Raw genomic sequence first — 15,676 nt, forward strand, 5'->3', positions numbered from 1 at the left:
GTGGCGTGCTGGTTACAGCAGCAGCTTTACAGACTAACACCTTGCCAGTACAGCCAGCCGATGCCCGTGTCTGCGTGAGTCTCTGCCTCAGGGTACTCCATCTCTCCAACAAATTCCAAAGCAGAGCAGATTAGGAGCCTATGAAAAGCACATTAAAAATGAACCACCGGCAGATAAATAGGGTGGCAGGTGGCCCCGCCTCTTGGGGGACCACTCACAAAACAAAGGCAACGGTTATACAGCAAAATTGAAAACGAGGAACAGTGCAAATAATTAACCAAGGTAAAAATGAACATAAAGAACATGAAACAAGGAACCTTGGCTAAAATATAATATCCAGGATCGGAGTCAGACATCCCCGGTATGCTGCTTTACTCAAAACTAGCAGTGCTACCCGTTTAAGACGGTTTGAAATCTGAGTAATCAACATGAATGCTTGTAGTGCACCATCTGTTGGAATGTACTTTGCAATGTATGTAGTAATACAATATATTGCATTTGTCATTTCAACAGATGATGCATTACAAACATTTGTAGTAATAACATGCATTACTACACATGTTGGTCATGTGCCAGCTGTTGGAAAGACAAATGCAATGCCTATGTTTCTGTTACATGCTATTTGGTATAGCATTCATGAAAGCTGGGTTAATATTTGATGCACCGTCTGTTGGAAAGACAAATGCAATGCCTATATCTCTGTTACATGCTGTTTGGTATAACATTCATGAAAGCAGGGTTAATATTTGATGCGCCATCTGTTGGAATGACAAGTGCAATGCATATGTCTCTGTTACATGCCGTTTGGTATAGCATTCATGAAAGCAGGGTTAATATTTGATGCGCCATCTGTTAGAATGACAAGTGCAATGCATATGTCTCTGTTACATGCTATTTGGTATAGCATTCATGAAAGCTGGGTTAATATTTGATGCGCCATCTGTTGGAATGACAAATGTAATGCCTATGTCTCTGTTACATGCTGTTTGGTGTAGCATTCATGAAAGCTGGGTTAATATTTGATTCACCATCTGTTGGAATGACAAATACAATACCTGTGTCTCTGTTACTTGCCGTTTGGTGTAGCATTCATGAAAGCAGGGTTAATATTTGATGTGTCATTTGTTGGAATGACAAATGTAATGCCTATGTCTCTGTTACATGCCGTTTGGTGTAGCAATCATGAAAGAAGGGTTATTTGATGCGCCATCTGTTGGAATGACAAATGAAATGCCTGTTATTGCTAAAAAAATATTTGTGATGAGTCACTTGTTGCAAATGTGATTTTTGAAGCCAAGGCACAATGGCACAGAATCAGTACACAACACAGATCATGAAAACTGGCTCCCGGTCATCAAGGCCCGCATCTACAGTCATCTCTAAGTCCTCATCCCCGCATAATCCCTACAGTAGTAGGAATGTTATATGCCATTTGGTATGGGACTCATAAAAGCAGGGTTTATGTTTGTGATGCGTCACCTGTGGGAATGACAAATGCAGTGCAGATCCGCCACCGCCCTGATCGCTCTCTTTCACATAAACGAACACTTCATCCGGTGCTGGGTGTGCGACTACATTGTAAAACAGGGACAGGATGGGGAAAATGGAAAGAGTGTTTTGTTATCTAAGCTCACGGCTTGTCACGTGAAACACCGAGAGAGAGCCCAAAGCTATATATAAGCGACTCTCTTCCTCAAGGTTTGTGGTGCCTTTTTTTTATTTTTTTGTTTGTTCTCTTTTGTATTTGTGGTGACTTAGTGGTGTTTAAATGCATGGAGCCGTTCACTCTGGGGAATCTGGCAACCTGTGCTTGTCCATCACTCTCCTCTTTTTGGTTTTTTGTGTTTTTCTTTTCTCTCCAAATCTAGCTGAAGAAGACTGGCCTTCTGCTCGCCCCAGCCTGAAGGCTCCACCGCCGAGGTTATCCCGAGGGGGCTACAGAGAGCACCCCTATGGTAGATATTAAAGGTGCACCTCGTCGGCGACTCCTGCTCAAAGACTACATTAATTTTCCTGTATTCGACACTTAATCGACAATACAAGTAATAGTCCATTTCTATTTTTTTTTTTGGTCCTTCCTTGCTCTTTTAACCCCTAGGGATGTGTGCTGTTGGGTACACTGAACACATCTTATGTTACCTATGGTGCCGCAGTGAAGTCAGCATTATTCTTTTTTTATAACATGGACTTAAATAAAAAATAACAAAAAAAAGGGAAAGACTAAATCCTAAAATGAAAGCACTTGGCAAGCTCTGTCAGTAAACCCACGCATCGAGATGCTGCTCTTTTGGTTTGTCAGACTTCTGTGTATTTTTCAGTCAAGGAAAAAAAACAAAAAAAAAAACAACAAAACAAAACAAAATGACAAAAAAAAAACAAAAGAATTTCTAAAAAGCATGCTGTTGTTACAGCTTTTAAGACTCTTGAGCCTTAGTGGATCCTGGAACGCCGGAGAGAAGAGACTGTAACAGAGAGACGTAACCCAGCTGTAGATATATGTCCTGCTATAATAAACTGTCTTCTTTAATTTGTTAGTTAGTTTGACGATGTTCAATAGCTTTAGTTTGTAAATTAAAACATTTTAAAAATGCTGTTTTAATGGGGTGGAACGCAACCAGCTATGTATGTAGCTAACTAAGTGGTCTGTTCGGTGTTTTAACTTGTATTTGTTTATAAAAGAAAAGAAAAGAAAAAACATTAAGCACCTAAAGTTCCTTGTGTAAGCTTCTTCTAAATAGGTGACCATAACTTGTCAATTCTGTTTTGTCATTAAAGCTGAAATTTTTTTTAAATTTGTAAAATTAAAAAAAAAAGCAATGAATTCTTTGGTTTTTAGCACTAAATGCCTGCTTTATTTCTTCTTCATGAAATGGCTAAATTGTTTTTATACTTAATAAAAAAAAAAAAAAAAAAGAGGGAAAACCAAACTCTAGAACAATAACAACAACAACAACAACAAAAAACTGAAATTATGTTTTTAAGAACTTTTGTGTAAAGATTTAAAAGCTGTATTAATACGCAGTGGTTGTTAAAAAACTTTAAAAAAAAAAAAAAAAAAAAAAAAGCTAATAAGCTAAACTGTTACATGGTTAGTAATCTTAATGTATTTAACATGTTAATGGAGAAAAACTGTTTAGAACAATAAATGGATTTTAAACTATCCTCTAAGCTTGATCTTACTAAACACAAACTCTGATTGACTTGTTTGCACTAGCATGTCCCTCTCTGTCTCTCTCGTGAGAACGTAACGGAGATTAAAGAGGTAAGCCTGCCACTTACCACTCACTCTTCGACTGTCTAAATGCCTTTGAGTTTCCCTGCACATTTAATAAGCCATCCAACATGTGGACATTGCATAGAGTCACCTTCCTGTCTTCACTCAGAGCAGTGCACTGAATGCATTACCCAGTTGCCAATTAATGTCTTTACCAGCAGGTCATCAGTGTCACTGCCCGGATGTTTGTTCTTTTTTTTTATTTATTTATTTTCTTATTTTTATTATTATTATTATTATTACTATTATTTTTAATCCAACCTCAGCAGAACTGTATTTGTAATTTTCAGTGCGAAATTACGCCGCCCCAGTGTAGAGAGCTGATATTTCTTTTCTGACTAGTAGACCGAGATGCCGGATGATTATTAAGGAAATAGATCGCAGGACTCAAAGGATGACTAAACATTAAACAGGTAACCCTAACAGTAACTCTCTAATTTTGCGTATGCAACGCTAAGTTTTAAATGATAAAGTTACTAATAGTTAAAAAAGTAAACCTTCCAACTTTAACCAAAAAATAGTAGGTTTCTAGGCTCTTAAAAACCGCTAATTAACATTAAATAGTAGCTTCATTTTTATTTCTTCAATATATATATAACCCTGCAATCAATAAACAAGACTAAAACTAATATTAATGATGAATATCTTGCTAAACTTAAGATTTATAACCTACGATTTATCAAAAAAAAAAAGAAAAGATTGCAAGTATGGTTTAGGGCAATCAAAAACGGTAAATCCTTAAAAAGAACAATGAAATGATGATGGCTCCATTGTATCTAAGATTGGTTTACTTTTTTGATAGTAACAAGGAAAATGAAAAGCCTTCCATTCACTTTTGAATTGTTAAAGAAGTGCCTTGCAGGTTTTGTTCTGTTTGCATGCTCATTTCTTAATTAATGCTCTCTTTAGAGGTGTTGCTTTAAATGAAAAACCCATTCCTTACTGTTACTCCTGCTGTACGCTTCTCTGCATACAAATGACACATTTTCCTTTTACAGGTAGGAAACAATTATCAAGGAACTGCTCAGTACAAAACAAATGTACAGTATATACATAAATAAAAAAAGACATTAAAACGAACCCCAGCAGAAGTTCAAGTCCAGGTAAGCAGCTTTATTTGATCTTGATAGATAGATAGATAGATAGATAGATAGATAGATAGATAGATAGATACTTTATTAAACCCAAGGGGAAATTCACATTCTCCAGCAGCAGCATACTGATACAAAAAACAATATTAAAGATTGTTTTTACCTACATTATTATCAGACAATAACTTTTTATAATGTTAATGTTTACCCCCCGGGTGGAATTGAAGAGTCTCATAGTGTGGTGGAGGAACGATCTCCTCAGTCTGTCAGTGGAGCAGGACGGTGACAGCAGTCTGTCGCTGAAGCTGCTCCTCTGTCTGGAGATGATCCTGTTCAGTGGATGCAATGGATTCTCCATGATTGACAGGAGTCTGCTCAGTGCCCGTCGCTCTGCCACAGATGTCAAGCTGTCCAGCTCCGTGCGTACAATAGAGCCTGCCTTCCTCACGCAAGGGGCCAGTTTGTCCGTGAGGTGTCCCTCTTCTTTATGCTGCCTCCCCAGCACACCACCGCGTAGAAGACGGCGCTCGCCACAACCGTCTGATAGAACATCTGCAGCATCTTATTGCAGATGTTGAAGGACGCCAGCCTTCTAAGGAAGTATAGTTGGCTCTGTTCTCTCTTGCACAGAGCATCAGTATTGGCAGTCCAGTCCAGTTTATCATCCATCTGCACTCCCAGGTATTTATAGGTCTGCACCATCTGCACACAGTCACCTCTGATAATCACGGGGTCCATGAGGGGTCTGGGTCTCCTAAAATCCACCACCAGCTCCTTGGTTTTGCTTGTGTTCAGGTGTAGGTGGTTTGAGTCGCACCATTTAACAAAGTCCTTGATTAGGTTCCTATACTCCTCCTCCTGCAGCCCACGATAGCAGTGTCGTCCGCGAACTTTTGCACGTGGCAGGACTCCGAGTTGTATTGGAAGTCCGATGTATATAGGCTGAACAGGACCGGAGAAAGTAGAGTACCCTGCGGCGCTCCTGTGCTGCTGACCACAATGTCAGACCTGCAGTTCCCGAGACGCACATACTGAGGTCTGTCTGTAAGATAGCCCACGATCCATGCCACCAGGTATGAATCTACTCCCATCTCTGTCAGCTTGTCCCTAAGGAACAGAGGTTTTTCACTTACTGTAAGATTTCATGACTGGGCAGAGTTAAATCGAGGGGAAACGTTCAGCACTGTTGGGCACAAAGGGGCACACATACTGTACTTAAGGCACCACGCCCATGAAAAGGATCTAATTGACACCCCCAGTCCTCACTGGTGCAGCCCGCCCATTTTACAAGTCACAGAATTAGTCTGACCACCTGTGTGGGGTTTCAGTCAGTATGGAGGTCTGACCTACATAATATAGTATATGTACAGTATATACAGAACAATATATACAGCATGTATACTGCATTTTATATGAATACCCATATATACCAATATTATCTATCTATCTATGTTTTATAAAGTGTATTTCATATCTACTGGCTCTATCTAGATAGATCGACAGACAGACAGAACGAAAGGCACTATATAATAGATAGATATATAGGAACTATATAATAGATAATTAGGAAAGGTACTATATAATACTGTAGATAGATATGAAAGGCACTACACAATAGACAAATTATTTATCTATCTACGTATCTATCTATCTGTCTAATCCTGCCAACTACGCTATCTATCTATTTATATATAGGCTGTTCTATCTGCCAATCAGTAATCAATTTAGATCTCAGCATTAATGTTTCCAGTGCACCATAAGTCTCTGTTATATGCCATTTGATTTGAGGAAAAGTACTGTTAATATTTGTGATGTGCTATCTGTTGAAATGACAGATATATATATATATATATATATATACATACATACACATAAAAGTACATCTGTATCTGAATGTATGTATATATACATATATATATCACACATACAGAGATAGTCATATGAAAAAGTTTCGGACCCCCTCTCAGCCTGCATAATAATTTCCTCTCCTTTTAACCAAAAAGATAACAGTGGTATGTCTTTCATTTCCTAGGAACATCTGAGCACTGCGGTGTTTTCTGAATAAAGATTTTTAGTGACGCAGTATTTAGATGTATGAAATTAAATCAAATGTGAAAAACTGGCTGTGCACAAATGTGGGTCCCCTTGTCATTGTGCTGATTTGAATGCCTGTCACTGCTCAATGCTGATTAATTGGTGTGATGAGCTCATTAAGCCTTGAACTTCATAGACAGGTGTGTCCCATCATGAGATATAAAGGTATTTAAGGAGGTCAATTGCAAGTTGTGCTTCCTTCCCTTTGACTCTCCTCTGAAGAGTGACAGCATGGGATCCTCAAAGCAACTCTCCAAAGATCTGAAAACAAAGATTGTTGAGTCTCCTGGTTTAGGGGAAGGCTACAAAAAGCCATCTCAGAGGTCTAAACTGTCAGTTTCAACTGTAAGGAATGGAATCAGGAAATGGAAGGTCACAGGCACAGTTGTTGTTAAACCCAGCAGGTCTGGCAGGCCAAGAAAAATACAGGAGCGGCATATGAGCAGGATTGTGAGAATGGTGACAGACAACCACAGATCACCTCCAAAGACCTGCAAGAACATCTTGCTGCAGATGGTGTATCTGTACATCGTTCTACAATTCAGAGCAATTTGCACAAAGAACATCTGTATGGCAGGGTGATGAGAAAGAAGCCCTTTCTGCACTCACGCCACAAATAGAGTCGCTTGTTGTATGCCAATGCTCATTTAGACAAGCCAGATTCATTTTGGAACAAAGTGCTTTGGACTGGTGAGGCAAAAATGGAGTTATTTGGTCAGAACAAAAAGCTCTTTGCATGGCAGAAGAAGAACACCGCATTCCAAGAAAAACACCTGCTACCTACTGTCAAATTTGGTGGAGGTTCCATCATGCTGTGGGGCTGTGTGGCTAGTTCAGGGACTGGGGCCCTTGTTAAAGTCAAGGGTCAGATGAATTCAACCCAATATCAACAAATTCTTCAGGATAATGTTCAAGCATCAGTCACAAAGTTGAAGTTACGCAGGGGTTGGATATTCCAACAAGACAATGACCCAAAACACAGTTGGAAATCTACAAAGGCATTCATGCAGAGGGAGAAGTACAATGTTCTGGAATGGCCGTCACAGTCCCCTGACTTGAATATCAGAGAAAATCTATGGGATGATTTGAAGCAGGCTGTCCATCAAATTGAACTGAACTGGAGAGATTTTGTATGAAGAATGGTCAACAATACCTCCATCCAGAATCAGACACTCATCAGAGGCTATAGGAGGACAGCGTCTAGAGGACAAAAGGAGGCTCAACTTAGTATTGATGTCATATCTTTGTTGGGGTGCCCACATTTATGGACCTGTCTAATTTTGTTATGATTCATATTGCATATTTTCTGTTAATCCAATAAACTTAATGTCACTGCTGAAATCCTACTGTTACTATAAGGCATGTCAGATATTTAAAGGAAGTTGCTACTTTGAACACTCTGCCAATGAGAAACAAAAATCCAAAGAATTAAGAGGGGTTCCCAAACTTTTTCATGACTGTATATTATATATACACACACAATACAGTACAGTATGAATATATATGAGAAAGAGAATCAGAGAGAGATAAGGACTATGGCATACTCTCCATCTTTCTCTCCGCCTCTTTGTCCGATGGTGCTGTGAATTTTTATGGAATGTCTTTCTTTAATTTTACCTGCATTTGTAAATAAGTGCCATACTTTAAAGTTATAAATGGACAATACACTATTTGACACCTGAACTGAATAAAACCACCCAACCCCTTTTTCTGAACCCCTCTTTTTCTATTACAGGCAGGTGCAGCCTCTCCCAGCAGCACCGGGTGCCAAGCAGGCAGGAGCACAAAGGAGAAAGCGAATGATGTCAGGTGTGCAGCCTACACATGCTAAGCCCATTTCCAGTATTCCTACAAATCCACATGAGATGTCATTCCATTTTTCTTTCATAACAGTTTGGCTGCTAAGTGTATTTCATTGGATTTATTTTACTTTTTTACTTTGATGATTTCCTACAGTCTCATCCAGGGTTGCTTGCATAGCTGTAAAAAGTACCCAGAAATGATACTTGAGTAAAAGTCAAAAGTATTTTTATCAAGTAATTCATACAAAGTATTTCAATTAAAAATACTTGAGTAGAGGTTAAAAAATAAAAAAGATCTGCTTTTAAATGTAGTCACGTACCAAAAGTAAAAGTCAGTCATTTTCTAACCTGCTTCATCCTGATCAGGGTCACTGGAGCTGCTGGAGCCTGTCCCTGCTAGCATAGGGTGCAGGACAGGAACAAACCCCACCATCGCAGGGCAAACACACACACACACACACACAGGGGCCAATTTAATGTCACCAGCTCACCTAAACTTCATGTTGTTGGAGGAAACTGGAACACTCAGAAGAAATCCACACAGACATGGCGAGCAGATGCCAACCCTGGTCTCCTTACTGCAGGCACTGTGCCACCCCCAAAAGTAAAAGTACATTTTATGATAAGTAGCCTGTACAAAGCTTTTTCTAGAGAACACAATACATTAATTTAATTTTTAAACACCACTAGCACAATATTTGTGCTTCAGCAATGCACTGTAGAATAATAAATCCCGCACACGCAGTCCTACCTTTGAGCAGTCCGTGTCACGACGATGACCTCAGGTGTGGCACCAACTGATGTTGGCTTCTGCAGATCAGTAAGCTGTTTTGGGTAGCCATCTTGCAGCACCTCAAGTCCTCATGCACTACGGGATGTGCAGATCCATAGCGGATACCCAAATGTGCAGCAGCAGTGGACAACGTCTTCCCCAATGTCGATGTTTGTTTGATGGTTGACCAGATTGAGCTTCGTTGGTTACACTTGTTCTTTCTCCGTTAACCCTTTCTGCTGCTGTTTTCACTTCCGTATTGAGCCGACATCCTTTGATGAACTTCAACAGATTTCCCTCCTTCTTCCCAAACGGCATGTCGTTTAACAGTAGTGCAATCTCACAATGGAGGGGAGCGCCCATGTTCATTTCAGCATGGCTTCAAATAGAGCAGCGGCAGAGTGTTCTGCTGTGTGTGCTCAAACTACACATAAGCCATCACAAACGTGGTGGAGTGGGTAAAGCTTTGGACTTCAAACCCTGAGCTTGTGAGTTCAGATCCTACTACTGACACCAATGTGTGACCCTGAGCAAGTCACTCGACCTGCCTGTGTCCCGAAACCGAAAGACACGGAACTGATTGTATCATAAAATGTAAGTCTCCTTGGGGTAACTGTCTCAGCTTCTGTGCAATGCAGTTACCGTTTCATTTTTACTTTTTGGTTTACCCCTCGTCCTTTGTCGATTTTCGTAAAGCGTTCGACTTGGTTGATCGAGCTTCCCTGTGGGACATCCTGAGGGTTTGCGGGATCTCCTGGAGGTTGCTGGATATCATGGCCGGCCTGTACTCTGGTACTGTGAGTGCTGTGCAGAGTGGAGGCAGGACCTCTGTGTTTTTACCAGTTGATTGTGGGGTCTGTCAGGGGTCTGCTCTGCTCCTACTCTGCTCAGTGCTTGTATGGACTGGGTGTTGGGCAGGGTCGTGGGGTCCAGCAGCTGTGGGGCTTCTGTTGGTGAAGAAAGATTCACAGATCTTGACTTTAGGCCTGTTAACTGCTTCAAGTTCCTCGGAGTAAACATCACCGAGGATCTCTCGTGGAACCTCCACATAAACACTGTGGTCAAGAAAGCTCACCAGCGGCTCTACTTCCTGAGGAGGCTGAGGAAGTTTGGCATGAATGCCAACATCACCTCAAACTTTTACAGGAGTGTGGTCGAGTCTCTGCTGACGGGCTGCATTACCGTCTGGTATGGGAGCTGCTCTGCCAGCAGCTGGAAATCACTACAGAGAGTGGTGAAGGCAGCAGAGCACATCACGGGCAAGAGTCTCCCTGCCATTGAAGACATTTACCTCCATCGGTGCTTGCGTAAGACAAGCAACATCATAAAGGACCACAGCCATCCAGCACGCCAGCTGTTCTCCTTGTTACCGTCTGGCAGACGATACAGGAGTCTGGCTGCTCGGACTACAAGACTTAAGAACGGTTTTTATCACCAGGCCATTCGACTCCTCAACAGCAACACCTGAACACTTAATTATACTTACTGTACATTACACCTACATTGCACTGACTGGAATACTGACTGGAACATACATCTGCACTTTATGGAATATGCATCTGTACTTATAAAACATTATCTGTGCAATAACTGTCATTTGTACTTGCTGCTCATTCATCTCATATTGCTCTATAACTTTCTTTAAAACATACACATTTTATTTTATATGGCTAGTCTATTTTTAACTTGTCATTTTTTTTTTTAGCTTTATTGGATCTAGGCTGAGTGATTTGTTTTTCTCGTCATGCACATTTCATTGTATGTTGACCCTGTGTTAACCTATATATGACAAATAAACCTAAACCTAGATGACTTTGCCAACGCTGCTGTGATCTTCGTGGAGTCCATTTAGGCTCTGATCGGGGCTCTCAAGAGACTGAGCGAGGAGTCTGAGTGTCTGGGATTGTGAGTGTCCTGATAACCAACATCCAGGCCTTTAATGACCTCTTAGGGACGGCCATCAGCAGCGTGTCTCTCTGCGGAGAGAGTGTTGACCTCAGCAAGAGGCTTACTTACCTGGGCAGTGACATTCATGCGACTCTGGTGACTCTTCCTATGAAGTCAGTAGACGGATTGGGAGAGCATGAGAGGGGTCATGAGGTCACTGGAAAGGGATTTGTGGCGCTCCCGATATCTATGCAAAAAGGACGAAGGTCCAAGTCTTTACAGTCCTGGTGCTTCCTGTTTGTGAGACATGGACGCTATCCAGTGACCTGAGATGGACTCCTTTGGTACTGTGTCTCTTCGGAGAATCCTTGGGTACCGCTGGTTTGACTTTGTGTTGAGGGAACGTCAGTTATGGCCACGGTTTTCAAATTATGGTACACGTACCACTGGTGGTACGTCAAGTCATGCCAAGTGGTACTCGTGTGGTCCTTTATTTTCCACAAATCGATGTTGCTAGAATGCCAATATGTTTCATATAATCATATATAGCATAAGTATACTACTGTAAATGCGTGGAAGACTCCAAGCTGGCTTTTATTAGCGCGGGCACCCATTTCCTTAATTAGTTTAATATCACATTATAGTCATTATAGTGATTATAGGGACTTTTTCTTCAAAACAACACTGGCGTAAATTAATGATTCATTGACAGTGGTACTTCAGTTTACTGGTCCTCGCGTAGTGGTACTTGTTCAGAAAAGTTTGAAAACTGTGGAGTTATGGCACTACGGCCATGTGGCTCGTTTCTCCGAGGTTGATCCTCAGATCCTCATTGTTGGGGACCCGAGTGGCTGGACACAGGCCACAGGGTCTCCAACTTAACACCTGGCTGTGGCAGATTGAGGGTCATTTCCGGAGGGTGGGACTGGACAGCGTGTCTGCTCGGGGGGGTTGCCAACTGGGATCCCAAGCTGTTTCATCGTGTAGTGGGTGCAGCAACACGCCATACCAGTGCGGGCTCCCCAACTTGACTTGACTCGTCCTTTGTTATTTTACACCTCTGGCTCCTTCCCATCCTGGACCAGATGCTTTCTGGGATTGGCTCCTGCTTTCTGCAACCCTGCAATAAAAAAAAAAACTGGCTTTAAAAAATTGGTAAATGATTTAAATGATGCATTACAATACATGGGCGGCACCGTGGCACAGTGGGTAGCGCTGCTGCCTCGCAGTTGGGAGACCTGGGGACTTGTGTTCGCTTCCCGGGTCCTCTCTGCGTGGAGTTTGCATGTTCTCCCCATGTCTGCGTGGGTTTCCTCCGGGCGCTCCGGTTTCCTCCCACAATCCAAAGACATGCAGGTTAGGTGGATTGGCGATTCTAAATTGGCCCTAGTGTGTGCTTGGTGTGTTTGTGTGTGTCCTGTGGTGGGTTGGCACCCTGCCCGGGATTGGTTCCTGCCTTATGCCCTGTATTGGCTGGGATTGGCTCCAGCAGACCCCCGTGACCCTGTGTTCGGATTCAGCGGGTTAGATAATGGATGGATTACAATACATTTTTCATTTTCTTCATGGATAACTGTTATTCTGTCACTCAATCATAATTTATTTGTGATATTTGTATTTGTTTTTTTTCCAGTCCCGCGGTGGCCTGATGCACTAAGTAAGTCTGTGCTTTTGGTGCTTTCTGAGGTCCCCGCTCTACACTTGGCGTTAACATGAGTTTTGTATGTGGATGAAGTTAAAGTGGCACTCAAATGTTCCTCCAGTGATGACACTTAATGACACTGTTAGAATGTGTGTGGCAGCGGACATGGCAGCAGTAACCCACATGGGCACCTCCATGAGAGAATTCCTAAAACGGTGAAGACCAAAGGAAAATAAATAAAAACAAAGCACCTTCAGCGTGGGAAAGGTGCCATAGAAATAAAATGTATTATTAATTATAATTACATTATGATGATGTCAAAAATATAACATATTTATAATACACAAAGGTAAGCAATAGAAAAAGTAATTTGGAATAAATAAATTTGGGAAAAAAAAAACTTTCCCAACAAGATCACCAAAAATGCATATTAATGCCAGGAGTAAAAGGGTCCTCGGACCCCAATTTAGTTCAAATGCTGTGTCGAAGCACTCGATAGAAGTGACAAAATGACAGAAATTACAAGAAAGTCATTGCAAAGTAACTTTCACTAATGCTGAATATAATTATTAACATCATTGCTGCGTTAAATGAAACCAAGTGTCACTGATGAGGTCCCCTCCATTTTCACGTCCCCGCATGGAGAAGTTGGCCATCAACCCAAAGACCCCCCCAAGTCAGGAGTGAATCTCATTTTGTAAAGCTGCTTAATCACTTGCTTCTGACATGGAGCCCCCGGGTTTGCAGCCTGCCAGTCTGTGTGAGGACAAGAAACGGAGAAGGACGGAACCCTGAGTGATTCCTCGCCGGTGACACTCCAGTTATTTAAGCCTCGCTTTTGTTTACTTCAGGTAGGAGTTTGCAGCTAAAGTGTCCAAAGCTCACGTTATCAGGTGCTGTTTCATTGTGATTACAGCGGTGGGCTTTCTCACCGAGTTCATCCCGGCCAATGCTGGAGTACAGAAGTCTGGCTTGGTGGCAAGCTCGTGGGGCCAAATGAGAACACACGTCTGGAGACAACTCGCCAAAAACGTCTGTAGGGAATCGCAGCAGAATCTGCCACGGAAAAGACTCCGCCCACGGGGTTTGCTCCTGGAAACCCACCCTTCACACTTTAGTTTGCAGTGTCCCGTTTCTGCACAGACAAATATGTGAGGGAGTGAGAGAAGAAGAAACACAAGTAAAGACTCAACACTGAGACAGAATACAGTAGCAAGAAGAAGTATGTGACATGACCCGTGTAAGAAGTGACCGCACAGGCAGACAAGTCAGAGAACCAAAGAAAGGACGGGGCACCAGCCTGGTCACCCCGTTTAATATCAACAAAAAAGACAGCCAGTAACGACTCCAAAACAACAGTAGTGATATTAGCAGTAAGCGTTGTCATGGCTAGTAGGAGCTCCGTCCTGTGATCTAGTCAGTATAGCACCTGATGCCATCTTCTGGGAATGGGCTGGTGTTATAGGGTGGAGACCGGAAGGCGCAGATTTTCCTTTGGGTGATGGGGATGGAATCATTCATCCCTTTTGGTTGTTTTTCTTGGTTTCAGAGGGGGAAGGAGAACCCCTCTGTTAGCATCAGTGCCTCTCTCTCTCGTCCCGGGGTGGTACTGCCTACCTCATTTAAGCCAGGGAGGTGGTCCCCAGCCACACATGCATGACCACCTGGTTTTCTGTATCAATGGGTTTGCATTAAAGTGATCCTGTTTTCGGGCGGCACGGTGGCGCAGTGAGTAATGCTGCTGCCTCGCAGTTAGGAGACCTGGTTTCACTTCCCGGGTCCTCCATGAGTGGAGTTTGCATGTTCTCCCCGTGTCTGCGTGGGTTTCCTCCCACAGTCCAAAGACATGCAGGTTAGGTGCATTGGCGATCCAAAATTGTGCTTGGTGTGTGTGTGTGTGGGCCCTGTGGTGGGTTGGCGCCCTGCCCAGGGTTTGTTTCCTGTCTTGTGCCCTGTGCTGGCTGGGATTGGCTCCAGCAGACCCCTCGTGACACTGTAGTTAGGATATAGCGGGTTGGATAATGGATGGATGGATGATCCTATTTTCAGCTGTGTCACAAGTATAGACAGACACAATATGCTTACCTTAACAACACACAATATTATAATCTTTCAAGTATTTATTGATCACACCTATCAAACATTCACAGTTTGCTCTGGAAGAACCGTCCTGTTAAAACCAGAACACAAACGCAATTTTTAAATTACACGCTAGCCGCAATGGATAGAAGCTGACGCAATCCAACACATTTGCAGTGAATTATGGGTAGTTTGGACACGCACAAAACAGCTCTCTGCCTTTAGTCCAGTTGAAACTACATGGACACTCTGCTACAGGGCCGCACCATTGTATGAGGGACCTTCGAAAAGTTTCTGCACTTTTATATTATCATTGGAAGCGGTGAAGTCGGAAGGACAACGCTGGGAAAATTGCATCGCAAAGGAAGGTGACTATTATTACAAAAGTGATGTCATTTATTTTTGAAATTTTTAATAAACAGAGTTAAAAAAAAAGCACAAACTTTTTGAACATCCCTTGTGGAATAACGTCTCGTAGCGAGAGATCTTTGGGCAGAGGGAGTGAGACCTGCTGAAATCCGCTGAAGGATGTTGGTCCAGTATGGAGGTGAAAACAGCATTTATGAATGGGTAGAAAGGCTTAAAGCAGGAAGAAGATCTGGTCGACCATCAACATCGCGCATGAGCCCACCATCGACATGGCGAACGCCTTCATCTGAGAAGACCAGTGGATTACGTTGTCCGCTCTAGCTGCACGTTTGGATATCTGCCGTGGATCTGCACATCCCATAGTGCTTTGATGACTGTCGATTTCGCACAAGATGGGTACCCTGACAGCTTACTGGTCCGCACACAAGCCAACATCCGTTGGTGAATTTCAGCAGGTCTCACTCCCTCTGCCCAAATAAATCTCACGACAACGCGCCGCTCATCATTGGTGCAGTTGCTGTGTTCGCTTGACTTTGACTCCAACTAGTCTAACAGCAGAGTTCTGCGCCATTGTTGTGATGGGAAATTTTGTATTCAAGTTGATTAATATTTTGTATGTCTTTATTTGTAACATAGACTTAGCAAATGTAATATTAGTGTTGGATT

General features: G+C 42.3%; 1 protein-coding gene and 1 long non-coding RNA gene across 6 annotated transcripts in view; both read left to right on the plus strand.

Moving 5' to 3' along the window:
* khdrbs2 (KH domain containing, RNA binding, signal transduction associated 2) overlaps nt 1–4,364 on the plus strand; it is a 784,395-nt gene extending 780,031 nt beyond the window's left edge. For 4 of the 5 annotated variants that reach the window (XM_051919152.1, XM_051919154.1, XM_051919153.1 and 1 more), the window contains exon 9: nt 1,869–2,817. In XM_051919152.1, the coding sequence (XP_051775112.1) occupies nt 1,869–1,966 (98 nt within the window). In that variant the 3' untranslated portion in view covers nt 1,967–2,817. Of the gene's footprint in view, nt 1–1,868; nt 2,818–4,272 lie in introns of those variants that run through there. The other variant, XR_007933520.1, reaches the window with a different exon arrangement.
* A 3,617-nt stretch (nt 4,365–7,981) lies between these two features.
* On the plus strand, nt 7,982–13,729 carry LOC127525909 (uncharacterized). The gene is made up of 2 exons (XR_007933532.1): nt 7,982–8,268; nt 12,554–13,729. It is a non-coding gene; the product is annotated as an uncharacterized LOC127525909 (long non-coding RNA).
* The last annotated feature ends 1,947 nt before the right edge of the window (nt 13,730–15,676 follow it).

Source organism: Erpetoichthys calabaricus, chromosome 15 (assembly GCF_900747795.2).
Source record: "Erpetoichthys calabaricus chromosome 15, fErpCal1.3, whole genome shotgun sequence".
Classification (NCBI taxonomy): Eukaryota; Metazoa; Chordata; class Cladistia; order Polypteriformes; family Polypteridae; genus Erpetoichthys; species Erpetoichthys calabaricus.